Source organism: Chenopodium quinoa, unplaced genomic scaffold, assembly GCF_001683475.1.
Source record: "Chenopodium quinoa cultivar QQ74 unplaced genomic scaffold, ASM168347v1, whole genome shotgun sequence".
Taxonomy (NCBI): domain Eukaryota; kingdom Viridiplantae; phylum Streptophyta; class Magnoliopsida; order Caryophyllales; family Amaranthaceae; genus Chenopodium; species Chenopodium quinoa.
The window spans coordinates 1,119,384-1,144,249 of record NW_018744718.1 but is presented as its reverse complement, the minus strand read 5'-3'; the positions used below and the strand labels follow the sequence as shown (position 1 = coordinate 1,144,249).

General features: G+C 32.3%; 3 protein-coding genes across 3 annotated transcripts; all 3 read left to right on the top strand.

The window, feature by feature from the left end:
* The first annotated feature begins 6,679 nt into the window (after nucleotides 1–6,679).
* On the top strand, nucleotides 6,680–8,977 carry LOC110703261 (desmethylxanthohumol 6'-O-methyltransferase-like). The gene is made up of 2 exons (XM_021881040.1): nucleotides 6,680–7,573; nucleotides 8,145–8,977. Exons 1-2 carry the CDS (start codon nucleotides 6,782–6,784, stop codon nucleotides 8,448–8,450), a joined length of 1,098 nt encoding a protein of 365 aa, XP_021736732.1. The 5' UTR covers nucleotides 6,680–6,781; the 3' UTR covers nucleotides 8,451–8,977.
* A 6,411-nt stretch (nucleotides 8,978–15,388) lies between these two features.
* LOC110703260 (desmethylxanthohumol 6'-O-methyltransferase-like) lies at nucleotides 15,389–17,307 on the top strand. The gene is made up of 2 exons (XM_021881039.1): nucleotides 15,389–16,222; nucleotides 16,717–17,307. The coding sequence occupies exons 1-2, from the start codon at nucleotides 15,425–15,427 to the stop codon at nucleotides 17,020–17,022; spliced, it is 1,104 nt and encodes a 367-aa protein (XP_021736731.1). The 5' UTR covers nucleotides 15,389–15,424; the 3' UTR covers nucleotides 17,023–17,307.
* Nucleotides 17,308–21,405: 4,098 nt separating this feature from the next.
* LOC110703090 (desmethylxanthohumol 6'-O-methyltransferase-like) lies at nucleotides 21,406–22,003 on the top strand. Its single transcript, XM_021880846.1, has one exon. The coding sequence runs from the start codon at nucleotides 21,410–21,412 to the stop codon at nucleotides 22,001–22,003; it is 594 nt and encodes a 197-aa protein (XP_021736538.1). The 5' UTR covers nucleotides 21,406–21,409.
* Nucleotides 22,004–24,866: the final 2,863 nt, after the last annotated feature.

Sequence of the window (24,866 nt, the reverse complement as noted above, 5' to 3'; positions counted from 1 at the left end):
ATTAAGGAATATATATGTGGGTACTTTTATAGTAGGATTTTTTTGTGAAAAACTACCTTTTATATACAACTTTTTGTGAAAAACTACCTTTTAAAAAAATGTTGTAAATGACTACCTCTTTTTTAAAAAATGTTGTAAAGGACTACTACTAGTCGGAATCTGGCCGTTGACTCACTTTTCCGGCGTTGACCACCCACGTGCCGGTCACATGACCTTTATTTTATTTTTTTTCTTTTTTTTTTCTATGCATGCACCACCAGCAACGCCGCCATCTTGACCACCGCCCCACCACCACAACACCTCAACCCACCTCAAAACACCCTTACAACCGCCCCCACGCATCCCAAAACCATCCCAACCCCACTTGAAACCGCCTCCACCCCGACAAATCCAACACAAACCCACAATTGCTCCCCAATTCCGCGACCCTCAAACAACAACATCATAACTCCTCAATTGAGGAAATTAAAGGAAAGGAAGGCGATCTGGTTTTTGAGGGGGTCGAAGGATGGTGGGCAGGATTTCGAGGGTTTTTGATACGTGGGTGGGATGAAATTTGACTAAAAATTAATAATTTATTTGAGAGGTTGGTCGAAAATCAAGAATCGAGGGAAAGGGGAAGGGTTTCGAGGTGTTTGGGGGAATGATGAGTAGTAAATTGAAGGGGGTTGGAAAGGAAAGGCTGTCGGATTCAATGGAAGTGGGGATAGGGAGGGGAGTGCCCGGAAATTGATAATTTGTTTGAGGCTAGGGCTGCAATAAGGGTTAGTTAAGGAGGGCTAGGGGAAAGGAGCGCTGCAAGGGGTGGGGGATGGCCGGAAATTGGAAAAGGGAGGCAGAGGGGCAACAAGCGCGGCAGTCGGAAGTGTGAAGGGGTGGTCGATCGAAAACTGGACAAGGGAGGGGAAGGTGACGGCAAAGGGGTGTGGGTGCTCGAAAACTAGAAAATGGAGGAGGAGGAGGGGGTGAGGGTGGTCAATAACGAGAAAAGGCTGCCACATGGGGTGGTCAACGCCTGAAGAGTGAGTCAACGACCAGATTCCGACAAGTGGTAGTCATTTACAACATTTTTTAAAAAAGAGGTAGTCATTTACAATAATTTTTTTTAAAAGGTAGTTTTTCACAAAAAGTTGTATATAAAAGGTAGTTTTTCACAAAAAATCCTTTATAGTATTAAAGATGACAAAAATAGAGAGATTTATCAAATAAAATTAGGTCCACAAAGTAGCATTGTGGATGATGATAAAGAAAAATACCGCGACAGGCCACATGGTACGACAGGGGTTACTTGTAGAGTGTTACTGATTTTATTAGGGGTTATTTATAGGTGTTACTTGTATTTTGGGATTACTTGTATTTTGGGGTTACCAAACCCCCATACCAAATAAGTAACACCCTACAAGGAACACCTGATAAAAACCAGTAACACCCTACGAGTAACCCAAGAATATAAGTAACACTCATAAGTAATACCCTGACCAAAACCAGTAACACCCTACAAATAAGTCCAGAATACAAGTAACACCTTATAAGTAACCCCTGCCGCACTATATGGCCAACCACGTACAAAAATTTGTAAAAAAAAATAATAATAGACCACATACAAAAATTTGTGAAAAAAATATGAATAAAAAGTTGTTTTAAAAGGAATAAAGTAAAAAAGAGTATAATTTAGAAAAACAAATACAACAATAGTAGGAAGTTATTTCCCTAATATGAAATTCTAAGAATTTCCTCAATTTGTTTATTGGTTAGCAATATAAGAAGAATTCCATGGAATTTGATTGACCATGCCCCATGGGAGAGCTAGCTTGGTAATTTACTTTCCGTATTTCGTGTGAAGTTGAAATTTTTCATGAATTTTCACTTTCTTCATATTTTTGCTATTGTGTGTCAGCCAAAAAATTATTCAATTTATTAATTCCCATTAATTTCTATTTCTCCCATTTTAGGTATATTGTCAAATAAAATTAAATAAAACCTAATTAAATTTAATCATATACTTCATTTTCAACTATTTGACACATGTATTACTTCTTTTATCAGACCAGTCTTCAAATAAAAGTCTTATTAACCCAAAGATCTATACGGCTATACCCATACTATTTTATTTTGCATATTTACCTTTAGTCAACTAAACACCACTATTTAATTTATTTATTTATTCACCTTCCTAAAACAATGTATAAAAGTAAGTGAAAAAAATATTATTTGAGAATGGAAAAAGTAAGGCCATGTTTAACTCAACTTATTTTTACTTATTTCAGACCACATCAGAAAAAAAAAAAAAGTTCTAACAATCTAACATGTTTTAATGTTTTATGTGTGGTTTATGTGTTGTTTTATTCCTGGGATCGTGGTCATGATGTCTGTGTTGACTTGACATGGTCTTCTCCTTTTGATACAATATGGGTTCTCTGACTTTGTTCCTGGACATGTTTTAATCTAACATGTTTTAATGTTTTATGTGTTGGCTGATGCGGATCGTCGGAAGCGAGTTAAGTACGAAGTCAGTTGTCGGGCAATTGGATATGGCTTCCTCCCTCTCACTTTCTCTTCACTTGGGGAATAAGATAAGGAGGCGGTTGCATTGTTGAATCGGATCCAGATGTTCTCGAAGACTCAAGACATTGAAGCACGTGTAGCTTCTCATATCTTCACTAGGATAGGATTTGCTATTGATCGAGGAGTGGGGGCCTAGATTGTATCTCGGCTTCCTACTAATTTTTTGTAGATTGTTTGACATTATATATGTTTTGAGATATAATAATAATAATAATAATAATAATAATAATAATAATAATAATAATATATTATTATTATTATTATTATTATTATTATTATTATTATTATTATTATAAGATCATATTTGATATATTTTTTCCATATAGATTAGAGTACATAAGGTCAAAGCAAAATTAAATAAGTCAATTAAATCAGATCATAAAAAATAAGTTCAAATTAAATTAGATTATATAGCGCAAAAATAAGATTAATGCTATAAATGATCAAGTGCGTGCACGCACCCTTAGCTTAAGGACGTTATATATCATTAACTAATGCTACAAAAACGATTGATTAACTAATTATTGACATTTTCTTATTTGGTGGGCGTATTAAAGAGCAAACAATGGCTGGATTTTTCAAATGAAACAATTTCAATTTGTCGAATTAGGTTTTTTTATTCCAAATTAAACCCTACTTTTCTTCTAGGGAGTGGTTAGAGCGTAATTGTGCCTTGTTCTTTCAACAATTAAGAACTTCCAATTAAATCTTCATCCATTAACATCATCACTGCCTAGATTAATTATGCCTCCACTTGACCACTTGATATGTATTCAAAATTGCAAGCTCGATTTTGATGCATATCACATAAGACAATATCTTTTTAGTGAATAAAAAAATATGCAATTAAAGGAGGTTTCATGCTAGAGTATAGAACATAACCCTGGATCTCAACCATTAGGTTAAGTATTTGATTGAGTTGGTCTTTTAACATGGTATTAGAGCCGATGGTTGAGACCTAAGATTATGTTTTACGCTATCATTCCATAGTCCATACTTGTCATATTGCTACTCTTATCTCACATTTATCACTTATGTAGTGTTTAATTTGCCTTAATTTTCTAATTTAATACGTTCTAATCAAAATATTAGATTTTGGTCTTATTTGTTAATGTCAATGACACTTTTGTTAACGTCAAGAATATATGCTATGTATTGGAAATTCATGCTACAATGTGACACTACAACGTCTACAAGTCCATCTACAACACCTCGTCCGATCATTTTGAAGCGTCATCTTGTAGAAATTGCACTATACGAAATTACGAAGTAATATAGAATCCGTTTGATTTTCTACCCAAAAAAAAAAAAAAAAAAAAAACAAAAAAAAAAAAACACCAGACTCAAAAAGTCATGTACAAGACAAGAGTTGGAGTGAGAAGTTCTTGAAATGATCTAAGAAAATATCATAAGGGTAGGGGTATTCAAAGTTTGTTCCGGATCGGTTCGGACCAAATTAATCGGCCTAGTCTCCTGGTAGAAAATTGATTTTTTTTGGTTTTCGGTCCGGTCCGATCCAAAATCCTATACAAAAAAGATGTTAAAATATTGTTATTTTTTCTACAAAAAAATCCATAAATTATATAAAATTAGGAAATTTTTTTATAAAAATTCTAAAATCGATGCAAACCTGTCCGGTCCAGGTTTTGGACCGATTTTTTCAGTTCAGTCGTCCTAACTTAATTGGTCCGGTCTTCGTTTCTTTAAATTCAATTTTTCGGTCTTCGATCCGATCTTGGACCGATGAACATCCGTAAGTAAGGGCATGGGTCAAAGATATTGTAGGGGATCGTAAAGAATTTGGTCTAGCCGTCTAGGTATATATCTTTGAGTTAAGTTAAATGATGTTGCTCCCAAATTCGACGCATAGACCCAAATTATATATGTACTTCGTATTATAGAGTAGTTCTAAATAATTTTAAACTTGGTGGAGGCATTTTTGTGAGTTGTGACATTTTGTAGTATACATATAAATAGATATTTTTAGTTTTTGTTGTACCCTAATCATTCTTTCATCTTAATTTTTTAGCTCATCACTTAGCAAAACTAATTCCTTTCGGAGTTGAGCAAGTGTGGGAAAATTGTTTTCCACAAGACATAATTGAACTCCATATGTACTGATGGACATTGCTTCTTTAATATAATGCTAGCTTGCGTGGGTTTTTTTTTTTTTTTTTTTTTAAATTTTATTTTTAATAAATTAACTTTATAAATTTAAGAAAATAGGGTAATAGAAGAAAATTTATTTACTTGCATGGGAACTTAAATCCGATATAGCCAATAGTGGATCGATCTGGTCGTCAAAGGTGTAAATTTCACATAAAAATCGATCCAAAGAATAGTAATATAATGTTGATGAGTTTTATAATATAATAATGTAGCCCTAATCCTTATACAATATTTAATTAATTTAGAAAATACCTATTTAATTGCTGTTATTGGACAAGTAACTAACTACTCGTGTCATATTAAACAAACTAAGCTAAAGATTTTTTTTTACCCTCTCCCTTTCAATTGGTCTATGGTCTATGCCCATGTAATTGACCTCAAAAGAATTAAAAATAATAATTATCAAGTACGTACTCCACATGATATGACCAATCATAAAAGTTTTCTCTTTGCCACAAAAAAAAAAAAAAAAAGTTTTCTCTTAATTTAAAAATTGTGAAAAAATTGCATAAATACCCTATTTCAAATTTTAGGCCCATTTTACTCGAGGGTTTTGTGCAATTGTCACCTTACACGCTTCACCTCTGATGATAAAAATGACTTATTTAATGTGTCCCTATTTATTTGTCCTACCGTCCTTTTACGATTTTTAACTCATTTTAAGTATATAGATATTAGATTATTTTTTTTTTGATAAAAATATAGATATTAGATATTATCAACTATGTTAATGTAAAAAAATACTACGTTTATTCTAAAAGTAAACATTTTTTTTACAGTAAAAGTACCCATTAAATTAAATTAAACAAAACTCCCTAACTATGTGATTAAAAATTTTAAAATTTGATCAACAAAATTGCAATGAGGCAAAAAGGAACACTCCGTACGAAGTAGACGGAATGGAGCACTAAAATTGAAGTGTTAAAATCAATTTCGAGACATACCAAAATTGAGATAGAAGCGTGAAATTCTTTACTCCTATTATTTTGGGATTGACAAAGTCGTAAACAAAGCAATAAAAACGACTACTCCTCTGTAACGAATAAAAAGATCCAACTTTTTCTAGGTTTTCTTCTTCTTACATAATCGAGCTGAATTTTCATACATTAGTGTGGTTTTCATAGTAGCTTTCATATTCGAGCTGAAATTTCATACATTAGTATACTTTTCATTTTATATGGAGTAGTATATTATGAGTATTCTTTTTACTAACCATTATTAGTGTACTTTTCATACATTTTTTTTATAAAAAAAACTCATACATTAATGTTCTTTTACATTTCATTATTCTTTTTATATATGAAGTGTTTAAACTAAATCTTATTATAACTAATATAAACTTAGATAGTTCTTATTAACTCTTACTAGATTTTATTTTTCCTAAACTTATCTAAAATGAATTTATTTTTCGTGAATTGAATAGATCGAAAATGTGGTGAACGTGAACTAAATGGAAACTGATATGATCTGAGCTAAGTGGTACAAAATTGTGAATTTGTAGTATGTTGAATACTTTTATGTATATATAAGTAAAATAGTTTGTATATTCCTCGACCATCCTCATAATAATTGATAGAGTATATAAACCGATCATGTACTTCAACTACCAAGTTAAGTTTTTGGTTAAGTTGGTACTCAGTAGTATTTTACTATATGTTAGTTCTCTACAACTTATTTTTTTTTTATTTATTCACAAATTTATTAATACCGTCATTCATTACCAAATATAAGGTGACAGTACATTGTTAGGCGATGATGAACATTTATGAATAAATACACAACGCTTAAGGATGATATAATTGCTTTTAAATAAGCTAATGATGAATGAAATTAATTACTTTTAAATAATTAGATATGAAATGGACCGTTGTAACAAGTTTAAGGTTTAATAATCCAACAGTCATCGTTGAAAAGTCTATGCTTCCTTCCTATAAAACTACTACACTCCTTACTCCTTAGTGAACCAACATGCATATTCACTAGCTAGCTACTTAAACAATACAAATATAAATTCTAGCTAGTAATAGTAACAAATTAAAAAAAAATTATGGGAAGCATAGATTTACAACTAGAAAATGTTAATGAGGATGCTGAGCTCCTCAAGGCTCACGCCGAGGTGTACAACCATCTCTTTGCCTACGCCGATACCCTTGCCTTAAGAGCTGCTATAGATCTCCGCATTGCGGATATCATACACTCTCATGGCCACCCAATGAGTTTATCTCAAATAGCCTCGAAACTCGAGTCACCCTCCCCTGATGTCACGTGCCTTGCACGTGTCATGCGGATGCTAGTCCGTAAGAAAATCTTTACTGTTGATTATAATAATACATCAGGTGAAGAAATCGTACCCTTATATGGTCTAACCACGACTTCTATGTGGCTCTTGCATGACCAAGACCTAAGCCTTGCTCCTATGTTTTTAACATTTACACACCCTTGGATCATATCTGCATGGTTTGAGATTAGCCGTTCGATCAAGGAGGGTGGGACCCCGTTCGAAAAGGCGTATGGCCAATCGTTTTGGGAGAGGGCAGCTGAGGACCCTGAGTTTAACACAATGTTTAACACTGGGATGGCAGCTGCTACTAAGCCAGCCTTAGATGCTGTTGTTAAAGGGTATAAGGATGGTTTTAGTGAATTAAAAGGTACTCTTATTGATGTTGGAGGTGGAATTGGAAGGATGATAGCCAAAATTGTTAAGGCTTACCCTCATATTAAGGGTATTAACCTTGACTTGCCTCATGTTGTGGCTAGTGCCCCACAACATCCTGGTGTCACCCACGTTGGAGGTGACATGTTTAAGGAGATTCCTAATGCAGACGCTATCATTTTCAAGGTACGTAGATCTAATATTCTAATCATTTATCTGTGAAAAAAATACGGAGTACGAAGTATTTTATATAGATCAGATCATATTTAATCGGGTCTATTTTTAAAAGTTATAAACCCACAAGTCATACTTTATTAAGGCAAACAAAACAATTGGAAATTTCTAACATACATGCATGCGTCCATGGTCATACAATTCACTAAAATTTGTAAGATTATTTCTTAAGTAAACCTAAATACTATGTATTTTACATTTATTATTTCCATGTACCAAATAAATTACGAGTATATAGTCTGTCGTTTTAGAATAATTTATTATTTTGTTTTGAAAAGTACAACACCTTTGATTAATGGTAATAAAATATTAAGAGTGAATGTTCATACAATTTTCTTGGTTGATCACTTTTAATCTAAAAACTTTTTATTATTACATCGAGTGATAGAGTATAAAACATATTTTTGGGCCTCAATCATCAGATTAAACTTTTAATTGAGCTGATCCTTTAACTTTGAGTACTTGTACTGTTGTACATAATAATTAACTAATTAACCACTTTAACTTATTTTATGTTTTGCAGTCCATTTTACACGACTGGACGGATGAACACTGTTTAAAAATCCTAAAGAACTGTAAAAAGGCGGTATCCCAAAGCAAAGGGAAGGTGATTATTGTGGACGTAATTCTAAATCCTGATGGAAAAGGGTTGTTCGACGACGCGGTCATAGGCTGTGATCTTTGGTTGATGGCAGATTGTGTTGGTGGAAAAGAGAGAACTGAGGAGGAATGGAGGAAATTGTTGAAAGAAGCTGGTTTTACTACCCTCAATGTCATCCGCCTTCCTACTATTATGTCATTATCGATCATCGAGGCTGTTCCTCAATAGACCAGCTAGCATGACTAGCTAGTTCCAGTGCACTTTCCAATTGGTTGCAACAAATAATAAGTTGGGTTTGAGTTGGTTCGTATTTGTATCGTATTATGTGTTAGGTTTGGATTTCTAGCTCCTATAAGACGTATTGTGTTGCGACGTAATGATGTGTTAAAAATTACCAAGTTTTTATTTTTATTTTATAAAGTAAGGAGAGGGTCCCTGAGCAAATCTTAATCTTCACGGTTTTTTTAGTTTGATATTTGTGGGTCAGATACTCTAAAAGTGAGAGGAAAAAAGTAAGAAATCCTCACTCTCAAAGTCATTCTAGTGGAAATTGAACCCCCAACCTTTTAAGTTGGAAGGCATAACATTTTCCAGTAGACCAAGCTTAGCTTGGTACGTAGCTACTATAATATCCATTGTACTTGTATCTTAAAAGTACGTAGTACGTATGATGTACATACGTGCATGGTAAATTTGGTATATGTACTTTATTTGCAAATTGTATTATGGTTTAATATATTTAGCTTGTTAGATAAGAGAGAGTCTAGTGGTGTGTTCACTGTTCACATAGCACTAGATTTGCTTATTTCATCAAACACCTCGGAGGTGATCAAAATTTGAGTCAAGCTGGTTTTACGAAAAAAACTCATGCTCAAATTTGTTAAAAAGTGTGGGGCTTGTCAAGTCTAAATGAGTTTTTTCGGTCCATATCAGACTTTTTTTAAACTAAAATTGAAATTTTTGGCTTGCTCAAACCCATTTGTTTTTTGTCGAATTGGGTCGTGCTTGCGGGCCGGGCCATAGTTGATCATCTCTAATTACCTTTTTTATGTTAATATTAGTATATTACATTCATACAACCTCTCCGATCCTCTCAAACTAAGGTGTTGTTTGGTTGGCTCTATTTTCTTATGGACATTCAAAATTTGTTGTTTTGTTGACACAAAAAAGTTAAATTTGGGACAATGACAATTCATGGGAATTTTGTCTTTCCTCAAAACATAGGAATTAACTTACCCAACCCTCCATTTTCACCCAAACAAATTTGATGAATTCCCAAAATACAATCAAATCTAAAGGGCTCCTATATATTACTTTGCCCATGGGCCTCCGAAATCTCAAATACGGCCCCGCATATATTGATAGATAATAGGTTAATATTATCTTATTTATATTATGTAAAGATATATCTTGTGTAATTTAGGACTCTCATAATTAGGTTTGTAAATACCTATTTACTCGATATTGAATGAATGAGAAGTCTCGAATCAAGGAGCAAAAATTACACTATTCTACATGGTATCAGATCCCAATATATATAATTATGGTTTCTCTTTTCTTTCGATCTCTCACAAACCCTAGCTGATCCTTAGCCTAGCCGTGAACCACCAGTGCCACACATCACCAACAACTTCCGGCTACTCCTTCACTTTCTCCATGGCAGGCGATGACACTCCCCCCTCCTCCTCCTCCTTCAGCTCCAACACCTTCCACCCGGCTTTTGCCGTTCCAAACATAAAAAAATCTCATGAGTATTACACTTGATCCAAAAGAGGAGCAATATGCAACGTGGGTTGAACTTTTTCAGATTCAAGCTTGTGCTTTCAATGTTCTAGACCATATTGATGCTACCATTTCTCGTCCGACAGAGATTGATGGTAGAAAAAAATGATTAACTAAATTGACTTATTCTTATTTGGAGGGCGTACATATTAATGGTTGCATTTGTCAAATGAAACAAATTTAATTTGTCGAATTAGCAAGTAATTGTGCCTTGTTGTTTTAACATTTGAGAACTTCCAATCAAATCCACATCCATTAACATCATCATTGCCTGGTTAGATTTGATCCGATTTGTTAATGTCAATGACACTTTTGTTAATGTCAAACTAATTAAACGGATTACACTAGTACACTACAAGTCCATCTACAGCACCTCGTACAATTCTGTGGAATATTATTAAACGGATCCTTTTTGAAGCGTCATCGATCTGATCTTGTGGAAATTACACTATTCCAACTTTCCAAGTTATAAAAATTCTACCGTACGTTTAACTTTCTAACGAGAAAATATGAACTTAATAAAATAGAAAAGACATCAAGTTTTCTCTTAATTTTTTTAAAGACATTTTGTGAAAAACTACTTTATAAAGCAATTTTTTTTTTGTGAGAAACTATCTAATAAAAAAAATGTTGTAAGAAATTACTTTATAAAATAGTAAATGTTGTAAGAGATTACCATTGGTCGATAAGTCAGACTTTTATTTTCCGGCGTTGACTATGTCACGTGTCAATAAAGAAAAAAAGAGGAAAATGGTGAATTAAAAGTCAATGCTTGAAAATGAAAGTCAACGGTGACTTTCCGACCAATGGTAGTCTCTTACAACATTTATCTTTTTATAAGGTACTTTTTTACAACATTTTTTTAATTAGGTAGTTTCTCGCAAAAAAGGTGTTTTATAATATAGTTTTTCACAAAATGTCCTTTTTTTTTTTAAGTACCGTACATTACCAAAAGACATCAAAAGTCCATTTTACACGACTCGACGGATGAACATTGCTTAAAAATAATCCTAGAACTGTTCAACTGTAAAAAGGCGGTATCCCAAAGCAAAGGGAAGGTGATTATTGTGGATGCAATTCTTAATCCTGATGGAAAAGAGTTGTTCGACGACGCGGTCATAGGCTGTGATCTTTGGTTAATGGCACTTTAATTTGGATTTGGTTGTAACAAATAATAAGTTGGGTTTGAGTTGGTTCGTGTTTGTTTCGTGTTATGTGTAAGGTTCGGATTTCTCACTATAACACAATGCATATCATATTGCGGTGTTATGATTTGTTACAAATTACCTACTACCTAGCTACGTACTATAATATCCCTTATACTTGTATCTTTAAAGTACGTATTATCTACGTACATGCATGGTGAATTTGGTATATGTACTTTAATTTATCATGTATTATGATTGATTATATTAGCTTGTTGGATAAGAGAGAGTCTAGTGGTGTATGTGTTTACATAGCACAAGTCACTATAGCAAGTGTACATAGCATAATACTCCGTAATTGCATACTTGATTGTAATAATGATTATTTGTAAATGAAACAAATAAATTTTATTTTGAATGGAAAAAAAGGGCCATAAATTATTTCAAAATTTCCGAGCCAATTAAACCAAATATATTTTGAATGGATTATCAACCGAGTTAAATCACCTCTAAATCATCCAATTTGGAACTTAAGGAGTTAATAGCACATTGATTTTAACTCTAATCTTATATACTTCAAATTGTATGTGAGTCCAGAGCTCTGAAAAATACTGTTATACTGATCCATATGATTCAAATCATATAATAAAGAAACAATAAGATATTTACCTTACTCAAAATGAATAGGTCCGATTCAAACATGATTGAAGTTGACCTATACTTCCTCTGTTAATATTGCAACAAGGATGAAATTACGCATCCCGAAACACCTTTTATATGCTAAATATCTATAATTGTGTAAGAGTAAAAATTATAAAAAGTTGATATTGTGAAAGTATTTTATGAGACGAATCCAACAAGATCCCACTTGACTATATTTTGCTTAACGTATAACTCATATTATATGGTCAAACAAAAGTGATGAATAGTGCAAAAAGTCCATTGTTGCAATATAAATAGAACGGAGGAAGTATTTCATATTAAAGTAAGCGGCAGTAATAATAGACTCAAAAGTTACACAACCTAAATTATAGTACCAAATTTGAATTGAAGATTCTTAACATGACAGTATATACTACCTCCGTTACAAGTTATGTGCAACGATTAGACATTTTCCCTCTCTGCTTTATGTCAAATCGTTGCACATAACCTGTAACAGAGGTAGTATGATACATTGATACTAAGTATATAGGGAGTATGTATCTAATAAAATTTAGGGAAATTCTCACCGGTAACACCCAACTTCTGTTTTTTCTCAATGGTAGAATGCAAATTTTTGGATTATCATTGGTAATCACCAATTACTAATACTAATTTACTTGTAACATTAATGAATCTTTTACCTAAATCCTTTACCATGGTTACCATGTTAAGTGGGAAATTGGAAGCAAAATGACTTAATTGCCCATATTAACAAGGTCAGGAAGATGCAGGCTACCATTAATCAATTTACCAATCATATGGCAAATTTGCTTTGTATAGAAAGGGATTTAGAGTTGTAATTTACTCAAGAAGAGTTAAATGTTGTGCCTACACCTGACGAAAATTCTGATTTCTCTAAGCTAATTGAATTTGTTCAGATGATCAAATTCTCACAAAAACTATATTAATCATAAAACCAGTAGTTATTCCCCAAATTAGATCGAAGCCCACCGAATTTAACTCAAAATCAGATTAAAAATTGGAAAAACAAGTGATGATTGGGTCAACTGCACCTGAATTAATCGAACCTAGAAAAATTGAACCCAATAGTTCATTCCCTGTGCTATCTTACTTCGTATTAAGAGAAATTGAGAAGATCTTTATAAAAAAAAAAAAAAAAAAAAAAAAAAGAATTGAGAAGAAGAAGAACCGGGAGTATGAATATAATTGGGGGTTTATGGTTCATATAAACAGGTAACTGATTGAGGAGGGAAAGCAGCATATAACTTTGGAGGGGAAGTGATTTTTTAGAAGGATAGATTTGTAACTGTGTTATTAGTAAACCATGGTTAGTCAATAATTAGGTAAAAGTTTAATTAATGTTACAAGTAAATTAGTATTAGTAATTGGTGATTACCAATGATAATCCAAAATTTTGCATTCTACCATTGAGAAAAAATAGAAGTTGGGTGTTACCGGTGAGAATTTCTCTAAAATTTATCATATTGGCTAATCATGTCATATCAAATTACTCCGTACTAATTAGGAGACATGGGTGGCTAACAAATCAACAAATAATGATCAAGTAGTATAACTACAACATATTTTTGTTTAAAAAAAAAAACAAAAAAACAAACATATTTTCTTAACCAATTAACCATCTTTCAATAATATGCACTTGCTAAACTTGTGAGTGTTGATTGTTGAACATTTCAAATCTGAATATATTTTGTGGAAGATAAGTCAAAATATGTTGATAAAAGGGCCTAAACCGTACCTCTGACTCTCTGATTTGATACTTCTTCTTTCATTTTTATATTTTATTTTTATTATTATAGTGTAAGGAGAGACATAATTATCCAAATAATTAATAAAGTAGAGAAGAGAATTTAAAACATGCTATAGTTACTTTATTTATTATATTCATTCATTTATTTCAAAAAAAATAAAAAATTATATTCATTCATTTGAAAAGGTAAGAAAAAATGGCCTAAAGTAGAGGTATATTGATTGAATATTGCAATGATATAAAAAAAAAAGGTATGTATTGTTCTGTTTACTTTTGTGCATTGTAGATTTAAAACACAAGAGCCTCAGATTAAACATTCATGTCTTTACTATACTAAACTCATCCATTCTCTAATAAGCTAAGTTGTATATTATGCATTTCTCTAAATTATAATAAACTCTCGTTTTGTTTAATATAGACATATATTGACTATACTCATCCATATTCTAAGGCCCTATTCACTTGACTTTTTGTTTTACTAAATTGAAATTATTTTTACTGAACTTAAATAATTTTTATTAAACTAAAATTAATTTAATTGATTCGCCATTATATTTCTTCTTTAAGATTATTGATTTTTACCGAATCGAAATTATTTTATTGAACTGAACTTATTTTTACTGAACATAAACAAGACCTAAGTTTAGCACTACATTTAATATTATATTATTACCAATTTTCATATGTATAGAAACAAAATCGCAGTCATAAAAGACTAATTTTTAATTCTTGACTACAATTTTACATGTATTTTTTTAAATTTCTTGTTCTCTTGATGGGTAAGTGCAGTGAACAAGCGAAGGGAATTAATAATATTTTTTCTCTTGTACTATGAAAGGTATATTGCAGTCGACCTTAATTAAATTATTTTGGGATCATTTTGTTCATTATTTTGGGATCATTTTGTTCATTGCATTATTGTTGTTGTTGAAAGGGTATGTTTCTACCAACTTTAAGATGTAGCAATTGCAAACAATGGCAATAAAAGATACTTGATCTCATATCATTTCCATTTCTTTTGCTCGAATAGGCGAATGATCAATTAGAATGGCATTAAAAATTACCCCCTCCATTTTTTAAATGCATCACTTTTTATTTAGGAGTGTACTTTTTTAAATGCATCAATTCTATATTTGGTAATTTTATACTATATTTTGTTATTTTGCTCTCTTCTCTAAAACCCACCCAAAGTATTTTTATCATTTCTCTTTCTTTCATAGTATTTACTTATATAATTAAATAAATCATTCTCTCTCACATAATATCTATTTCATAAGTCATATTGTACTTTTATCAAAATAAATTAATCATTCATTTACTACACTTGGCCAATATAATATTAAAGCAAATAACTCTCTTAAAACTCCGCATAAATACAAGTAATGCATTTATTAAAAAAAAAAAAAAACGGATTGAAGGGAATATAAATATATAATTTAGCATGAAAAACTAGAACTGTGACCCTTAATCTTTATTAAAAAGTCAATGCAAGACGACGTTGGTCAGTATGGTCACAGACTCACAGTCGCACATTTCCATTTGAGTGTGCTACATTATACTATTCAATACACTTTTACGTGATTACTCCGTAATTAAGAAATGACGTACAATTTATTGTTCTTGACTTCTTGTACTATTATCCCAATATATCCTCAATCAAAGGAGCAATATTTCAACACACGTACATTATGTTCTTGACTTTGTAACACATGTTAAACATCTTAAGACACCCCAGCAAATTAAACAACGACATAATCTATTTATCCTCCTATAAATAGATTCTTTCATTCAAGCTTATTAACAATTTAATTCAAATACACAATAATATATATATAGTCTCAAAAATGGGGAGCACAGAAATAAACATTAGCAATGCTAATGAAGATGTTGAGCTCCTCAAAGCACATGCCGAGGTGTACAACCATCTCTTTGGCTACGCCGATACCCTTGCCCTAAGAACAGCCGTGGAGCTCCGCATTGCGGACATAATCCACTCCCATGGCCACCCAATAACCTTATCTCAAATAGCCTCGAAAATCGAGGCTCCCTCCCTAGATGTCACGTACCTTGGACGTGTCATGAGAATGCTAGTCCGTAAAAAAATATTCACCATAGAATATAATAACCAGACATCAGGTGAAGAAGTCGTACCCTTATATGGTATAACCACAACATCTAAGTGGCTCTTGTACGATCAAGACCTTAGCCTTGCCCCTATGTTCCTAACCCTTTCGGACCCTTTGATCACGAAACCATGGTACGAGTTTAGTCGTTCGATTAAGGAGGGTGGGATGCCATTTGTTAAGGCACATGGAATGTCTGTTTGGGAAATGGCATCTAAAAATAAAGAGTTCAATAATTTGTTTAATGTTGGAATGACTGCTGCTACTAAACCTACCTTAGATGCTGTTATTAAAGGGTACAAAGATGAGTTTAGTAAGTTGGAAGGAACATTGCTTGTTGATGTTGGTGGTGGTACCGGAAATTTGATGGCCGAAATCCTTAAGGCGTACCCTAAGATTAAAGGTATTAACTTTGATCTGCCTCCTACGGTTGCAAGTGCTCCTCAACATTCCGGTGTCACCCATGTTGGTGGCGACATGTTTAAGGAGATTCCGTCTGCTGATAATGTCATCATCAAGGTATGTCTTTCCATTATTTTTTTAAAAATCGTTACATATTAATGCAAATTTTTGCACGGCTGTGTTCTCTTCACATTATTTTGATTTTTACAAAAATTATTTTTGCTGAACTTAAACTGTTTTCAGTGAATTTAAGTTATTCAATAAAAATATTTTCATTTCAATAAAAACATAATTTCATGTATTAACATAAAATTAGTCCCTTTAGGAAAAACATTTTATGTTAAGCAAAAAAGAATAATTTCATTTCAGTTAATTAAATAATTTCAATTGTTTCGAAAAAAAAAAATTAAATAATTTCAATTTAACAAAAATAAGTTATACAGATTAATGCATGGGCTAAGTGTTTAACATAATATCATCATTGACACTTTTTTGTTATCTAAACTTTAAACCTTAATCATTTTACTAAGTAAACAAATTCTCTATTGTATTATGCTAAATTACGTCTACTCTTATTACAACATGTTTAATTTTTTTTGGTGGTGTTGTAGTCGGTCTTACACGACTGGGCAGATAAGGAATGCTTAACGATCCTAAAGAACTGTCAAAAGGCGGTATCTGAGAAGAAAGGAAGGGTGATCATAGTTGATATAGTTCTTCATCCTGATGGACATGGGATTTTTGACGACGCAACGATTTCCCTTGATCTTTTGATAATGGCCAATACTGATGGTGGCAAAGAGAGGACTGAAGATGAATGGAAGAAACTGCTGAAAGAAGCTGGTTTTACTCGCATTAACTTCATACCACTTCAAACTATTATGTCATTTTCAGTTATTGAGGCTTTTCTTCAGTAACTGTGATTTATATAAGAAATGTTGCCAGTTAAAAAATCTTAGACTTTAGGCAGCATTACTATTGGAGAAAGAATAATATGGACTCTTACATTATTGTTATAACCTATTAATCTACGTTCATTTGAGAAAGGTAGTCAAGATGTATGGTGAAAATTGTTCTTTGTATACGGACTACATTATGGATTATAATATGTGTAATTTCTGTTTAAGTCAAGGTCATATATGAAATGTAACTAATTTAAAGCTAGTAAAGGGAAACACCAAAAATGGCAAATATTTAGTAAAGCTTTTTGTGAAATCCATTTATATTGAAAGACTGGTCTATGTCCAATTATCAATCAATCGATATAACTATACATTAAAAGTCACACCAGCAATGACACAAATTTTTCTTAAAAAATTTAGACAATTATAAATAATAAAAAATTAAATCATATTCTTAAAATAATTTCGGGACATGTTTTACTACAAGAAAAAATATTACTAAGATTTTTTTGCCAATTTTTTGTTAGTTGTGTATAAGAAGCTACAACAAAAAATTCAACATATCACATACTTTTATTATTCCTCGACTGATTGTGATTATATTACTCAATTAATAATCTATAACTATATACATCGTATAACTTTAGATCACCATGCATGGCACGGAACCTAATAGTACTCGTATTATTTAATGCTTCTTGACGTATTTTCACATTAATTTAGGAACAAATAACCTACCGCATATGGTGAACATTTTTTTTTCCTTCGGAAAATAGTGGTGGTCAAGGATGACTGTACTACTTATTAAGTGATTATTACATGGTGTCCCTCAGAGAAAAAAAAAATAAAATAAAAGGTGACTATGCATGGTGGAAACATGAAAGATACGGCTTAAAGTTGGAAAATTCAAGACATTTAATACTTAACTAAATAATAAAAAATGATGAAGACATCAAATTGAACAAGTAAAACCATGGAACAATTCAAAGTAAGCATTAAAGAGTATAATTATTAGAACTACATCACAATAAGATTTTTTTTTTTTTTTTTTTGAAGAAACACTATAAGATTATTTTTGTTCTTAGCTTACACACATTTACATTTATCATAGGATAAAAAAATAAATAAATAAAAAAAAGCAACTAACTCTTTTGTGACTACATATGTACATTTTAGTTTTTAATTAAGAGTAGGCATTATTCACTTCACTTTATTTTTGCCGAATGAAATTTATTTTTATTGAATAAAAATTATTTTTTCTAAAATAAAATGAATTATATTGTCTTGAAATTATTGTAACTAAACTAAAATTATAATTTGTTGAACTAAGATTATTTTGGGTGAATTATTTTTTTTTTTGATCTTTTACTATATTTCTTCCTAAGGTTACTAATTTAGCCTAAACTGAAATAAAATTTACTAAACTAAACTTATTTTTATGAACTAGAATCATTTTTACTATATAAGGTGAAAGTGAACATGACCTGACTCTTATTATCCATGAGTGACTAACCTTTTCTTTTTTAACAGGAGTAACATTAATTTTTTATAAACATAACTTTAATTATTTTGTCCATTTTAAAATTGTCCTATGAACCCAATTAATTACTACTTCCGTTTCTTTTTAGTTGACACATATTCCTTTTTAGGAAGTTTTTTTTTTAAGTTGAAACATTTCCTTTTGGAATAAATTTTTTACCTTGTATTTACAAGTTACTCCACTTGCTTTTTCATTCTCTCTTACTCTCTCTCTTCTCTTTTAAATATATGTGCCTAAATCAAACGCGTCAACTAAATAAAAACGGAGGAAGTAGATACAAGTAATAATATTAAATAACTAAATACAATGTAATTTAACCCTATTTTTTCATTCAAATAACCTCATGCCCTCATCTCATTATTTTGTTCGTTTAAACTATTATTGGCTCTATTGACTCATTTGCTTAAAATTTCTTTGGTTGAAATCGATATAAGTACTTTGTTATCCCGTGTTTCAAATAATTTTTAAAATACTGTAATTACGTAGTGTTTATATATTTTGGATCTAGGCCATCAGGGCCGATCGAAGTAGTTATTATTAGAATTAAATCATTTAACATCGGTTCCAACACGTTGTGAGTTGGCCTGGGTCCATTATTGGTCCAAGACCTATATGCATACTAGGCATTGTTATACTTAATTGATACGGCATATTATATTTATCTCACCTTTTGTCAAAAAAAAAAAAATATTTATCTCACCAATCACTATCTTGAAGACAAATTTTCTTGCAAGAACACTAAACTAATTTGCCAATTGTACCTTTCAGATGATGACGAACGAACCAAACTGAGGGCCTGTTCATATTTACTTATTTTTAGTTCAGTTCAGTTCAGTTCAGCTCCGATCAGTTCAGTTCAGTTCAGTTCAGCTCCAATCAGTTCAATTCAGTTCAGCTCTTAATTTCCCTCTCTTATAAAATATTCATTTCAGCTTAGTTCAGTTCAATTCAGTTCAGTTCAGTTCAGTTCAGCTCCAATCAGTTCAGTTTAGTTTAGTTCAGCTCCAATCAGTTCAGTTCAGTTCAGCTCACTTCAGTAAATATGAACAACCCTGAATCTATGTATATTTCTATCAAATTGAATTGAATAGTCACATTATTAATCTCATTACTTCTTTTTCAACACTCTACCTTTCTAAGGCGTTAGCCAATAACCCGAATTACAAATTTACAATCCTTATTATTAATATATATTATATACCTCACATTTTACAAGGTATATTCACGGCCGTATTTGGGGCAGAGCAGCCGGGGTGGTCGCCCAGGGCCCCATCGCAAAAGCCCAGTTTTCGTTAGTAAAAGCCTGGCCTTCATTATTTTAGGTATAAAAATTAATTTCTAGATATGTTAAATGAATGAACAAAGTGGTTCACTGGTTAGAACATAATTTAGTTATATGTTTACATTCTCATAGATTCGATTCCCATTAACTATTTTTTTTTCCTCCCGTTAACTATTTTTTTTCCTTTCATTTTTTTCGCTTAGTTTTACAAGTATGATACTTTCGTAATTTTGTATGACTTTATTTTTATAAAGTTTTTTTTTTTTTTTTTTGTTCAAAAGATTTTAAGATTAATATTTGTTATTCTATTATTATATTATATATTCACATTAATATTAGAATACTAGGAAGTACCATTTGTATGAAATTGATTATTAATTTATACTCCTTTTGTTCTATTTTAATTGCATGCAATGATAGGAGTTTTTTATATATAACATAAATATCATTAGTTATGTTTTACTAAATATTATAAAAGTTGATAATGAAAGTATATTTCGAGAAAAATCTAACAAAATATCACATGTATATATATTTTTTCCAACCCATAAATTACAAAAGATGATCAAAGGAGTGTACGTGAATAAGATTAAATTCGAAAGGTTAGAATTGGAGGAAATATGATCAAGCTAAATAACGTCATAAATATATAGTACTCTTCATTTGCAATCAATCTTTAGTGCATATGACATGTATGATTATATTTATAGGGCCCCTAATTGTTACTTTTCCCATAGGCTCCACAAAACTCAGATTCGGCCCTGGGCATATTTAATTTATTTCTCTCACCAGTCACTATCTTGAAGGCAAAATTTCTTACAAGAAATTAAAATTAAACTGATTGCAATCTTTTAACCTCTTTTTCACTAGACGACAGGCTCCAAAAAGGATCCGTTTGTTTTATATCAAATTGAAATAAATTGTCACATTATTCTACCATGTATAAATAAATACTAAGGTCCTTATTACGGTAAGCCAATAGCCGAAGTTACGGTCCTTATTAGCTTTCTATTAACATAAATTGTACACTAATATAAGCATTAAATATACACTTAAATCGTTTAAATTTACGAAATCATAAAAATATGTACACTAATTACACTGATTTACGCGTGTTTTTGTCATTAATTCCTAATTTTACACAATTTTCTAGAGTATATTATACTTATATATAGCCCTTAGGGCTACATATAGCATTACCCATATCCACATCATATTTTGTTAACATGTAGAAAATAAAATAAAACGTTTGATAAGCCAACAACATCAAAGTGGTTTATGGTCTATGGAGTGTACAAATTATGGATCAAAGAATTTATTAAAAATTAAATTTCAAAATTACGTACATATCAACTATAAAAAAAAAATTAAAGTTATTAAGTTAGAAATCAGAATATATATTTTAATAAGATGAAAAAAAAAGAGATTAGTAAAGCATGAAAAATATAAAATAAAGTCAACACTTTATAAACTATAAATTAATCGTACTTATACCTCATAACAACTCAAACTAATTAAGCAATTAGAGCTTTTAAGAAAAATTAATAAATAAAAGCCCTAAAAAAACAAGCCTAACAAAAATGGGGAGCACAAATAGTGAGAAAGTTGAGCTCTTACAAGCTCAAGAAGAGGTGTGCAAACACCTCTTTGCCTACGCAGATAGCCTTGTGCTAAGAGCTGCCATTGAGCTCCGCATTGCGGATATCATACACTCCAATGGTCAACCTATGAGCTTGTCCGAAATCGCCTCGAAACTCGAGGCACCCTCCCCAAAACTCTCATCTCTTGCACGCATCATGCGTGTGCTAGTCCGAAAGAAAATCTTCACGGTTGATTTTGAGAAAGTATCTTTGTCGCCGGGTGATGATGAACCCGGCGAACCCTTGTATGGACTAACCCTAGCCTCAAAGTGTCTCTTGCATGATCAAGAGCTAAGCTTTGCCCCTATATTTCTAACCTTCACCCACCCTGTGATGGTGGATGGATGGTTCGAAATAGGTCGTTCGATTAAGGAGGGAGGGACGCCTTTCGAGTTGGCTCATGGTGCACCCTTATGGGAGATGACATCTAAGGATGCTAGTGTCAATAAGTTGTTTATTGCCGGGATGACCGCGGCTACTAATTCATCCTTAGATGCCATCATAAGTGAGTATAAGGATAATAATATATTTTAGTGATATTCTAAGATAGATTTATGGAAGCTTATATGATAGAGTTTATATTGTGTAGGTTATCTTTTGTAGGCTATAAATAATAGCCAAGATCATCAATACAATTCAAGCTATTCTCTCATAAATAATTTGTCATGGTATCAAGAGCAGGTTAAATCTTGGGACCGTTCACACAAATACTCCCCCTGCCGGTGGGTTAGAATATTAAACCCACCGGTGGGATTCATAAATTTGCTTCCGCTATGCAATAGTATTGCTATTTGAAATTTCTATTTATTTATTTAATCCTTTTTTTTTTGGAATAACCATGTGATACGTGGGTTATTATTGGTGTATGTGATCAATATGAATGATCATATGTGATTTGGTTAGGTTGTAGTGTTTGAGTGTGCTTCCTCCATTATTGCATCTCCATGGAGATGAAGAAAAGCCACGTTTGGCGTATTATTTATTATTTAAAAAAAATGCAAAAGACCACGGACACCAGCGAAAGGCCTGGCAAAGAAGATCACGGACACCAGCAAAGGGCCGTGGCAAAGAAGATTACGGACACCAGCAAAGGGCCGTGACAAAGAAGACCACGGACACCAGCAAAGGGCCGTGACAAAAGACCACGGACACCAGCAAAGGGCCGTGGAAGAAGACCATGGACACCAGCAAAGGGTCATGGTAGCAAAAGTTCGTTTTTTTTTTAAATAAAAAAAAATTGAAGGCGACATCAACATAGTAGTGCAACTCAATCGACTTCAACAAAGTGCGACTTTCCAATCGTAACGTTCGTGTTACTGCCGTTACGATTGCGGGAGGGTGTTAGGAATATAGGAAAATATATTATTCTGATATATTTTCCATATAGATTTCATAATATTATATTTAGGATAATAATATATCTTAGTGATATTCTAAGATAGATTTATGGAAGCTTATATGATAGAGTTTATATTGTGTAGGTTATCTTTTGTAGGCTATAAATAATAGCCAAGATCATCAATACAATTCAAGCTATTCTCTCATAAATAATTTGTCAAAAGGTGATCATTGTGGACGTAGTTCTTCATCCCGATCGCCACGCGATGTTCGACGATGCATCCATAGCCCTTGATCTCTTGATGATGGTAACCTTTAGTGGTGCTAAAGAGAGGACTGAAGATGAATGGAAGAAATTATTGAATGAAGCTGGTTTTACTCATATTAACTTCATACCACTTCAAACTTCAATGTCATTCTCAATTATTGAGGTTTTCAATTAAATGACGAGATATCTAGAATTATTGTCTAAATGTTTACGACAAATTAAACAATGAAGCAAGCGCCATTATGCATGCGTTATAATTATATTAATGGAAAAGAATGGTAAACATTATGATTTATGAAAATTATGTATTCTAATAAGTTTAATTCAACTTTGCGTTACATGTACGGTGTCTTATGTTACAAAGTATAATATACGGAGTATAATTTTTTTAAAAAGCATGATGTGTAAATTGTAATACTTGTAATATATTGTGTGGGAATTGAAATGACGACTTATTTGTTTTAAGGTTATTAGTGGTATTGTGTATGTTGTTTGGTTTAGTTATTGTATTGAAAATATGAAGAGCATTATGTTCTCAATTCAAATACATGTTATTTACTTTGTATTTTATATTTACATGTTTTTTTTTTTTTTTGGTACGCGAGTATCTTCTTAGGTTGGTGTGTTTTTGTAGAATTAGGTAGAATTGGGCAGAAATTGCTTAGCTTTTATTGATGGAAAAGCACGAAATATATAATACAAAAGATCTCTAGAATCCTAGTCCTAGATAAACATGGAAACAGAGAAGATAAAATATTTCCTAAATATATGATATTTCCTAAATATCCTAATACACCCCCTCAAGTTGGAGCAGTAGGATCAAAAATGCCCAACTTGGAAAGAAGTTTATCAAACTGCGCCTTTCCGAGTGCCTTTGTGAATATATCCGCTAATTGATCTTTTGGTGGACACATGTGACGGAGAAATTAATCCTTCAGTAATGGCATCGCGAACAAAATGACAATCAACCTCTATGTGTTTCGTACGCTCATGAAACGCAGGGTTCCTCGCAATATGCAATGCTGACTCACTATCACAAAACAATTTAATGGCTTTAGGATGTTGCACACCCAAACTCAACAATAAACCCTTGAGCCACTTTAATTCGCAAGTGGCGCCATTCATACACCTGTACTCCGCCTCTGCAGAAGAAGTTGAAACTGTAGGTTGCTTTTTAGTTTTCCAAGAAATCGGTGATTTTCCTAGAAACACAAGCCAACCTGTCAACGAGCGTCGAGTTAAAGAACACGCCGCCCAATCTGAGTCACACCATCCCTCTAAAGTGAGCTCACTATCTGAACGCAATAATATGCCTTGGCCGGGAGATCCTTTGAGATACCTAACAACTCTCAAGGCCGCCTCCCAATGTTCTATGCGAGGTGCTTGCATGAATTGTGACAAAATGTGAACTGAGTAGGCTAGATCCGGTCTAGTGACCCCGAGATATATTAGCCGTCCCACAAGACGACGATAAGCTTCTGGATGCTGAAGAAATTCGCCATTAGCATGAGCGAGTCTGTGATTTTGTTCCATGGGAAACCCACTCGGCTTTGCACCCAATAAACTTGTTTCAGAGATAATATCCAAAGTATACTTTCTTTGACACAAAAATAATCCGGACGGACTACGAGCCACCTCAATGCCTAAAAAATATTTAAGGGAACCAAGATCTTTCATTTTAAAACAATCACTAAGATATGCTTTGAAAGCCTTAAGTGCAGCGGAATCATTCCCAGAAATAATAAGATCATCCACATAAACTAAGACATTAATTTGAGTATTGCCATTAGT

Coding starts and splice junctions, on each gene's coding strand:
- LOC110703261 (XM_021881040.1), top strand. CDS start 6,782: ATGGGAAGCATAGATTTACAACTAGAAAATGTTAATGAGGATGCTGAG. Junction 7,574..8,144: donor CAGACGCTATCATTTTCAAG/GTACGTAGATCT, acceptor TATGTTTTGCAG/TCCATTTTACACGACTGGAC.
- LOC110703090 (XM_021880846.1), top strand. CDS start 21,410: ATGGGGAGCACAAATAGTGAGAAAGTTGAGCTCTTACAAGCTCAAGAA.
- LOC110703260 (XM_021881039.1), top strand. CDS start 15,425: ATGGGGAGCACAGAAATAAACATTAGCAATGCTAATGAAGATGTTGAG. Junction 16,223..16,716: donor CTGATAATGTCATCATCAAG/GTATGTCTTTCC, acceptor GTGGTGTTGTAG/TCGGTCTTACACGACTGGGC.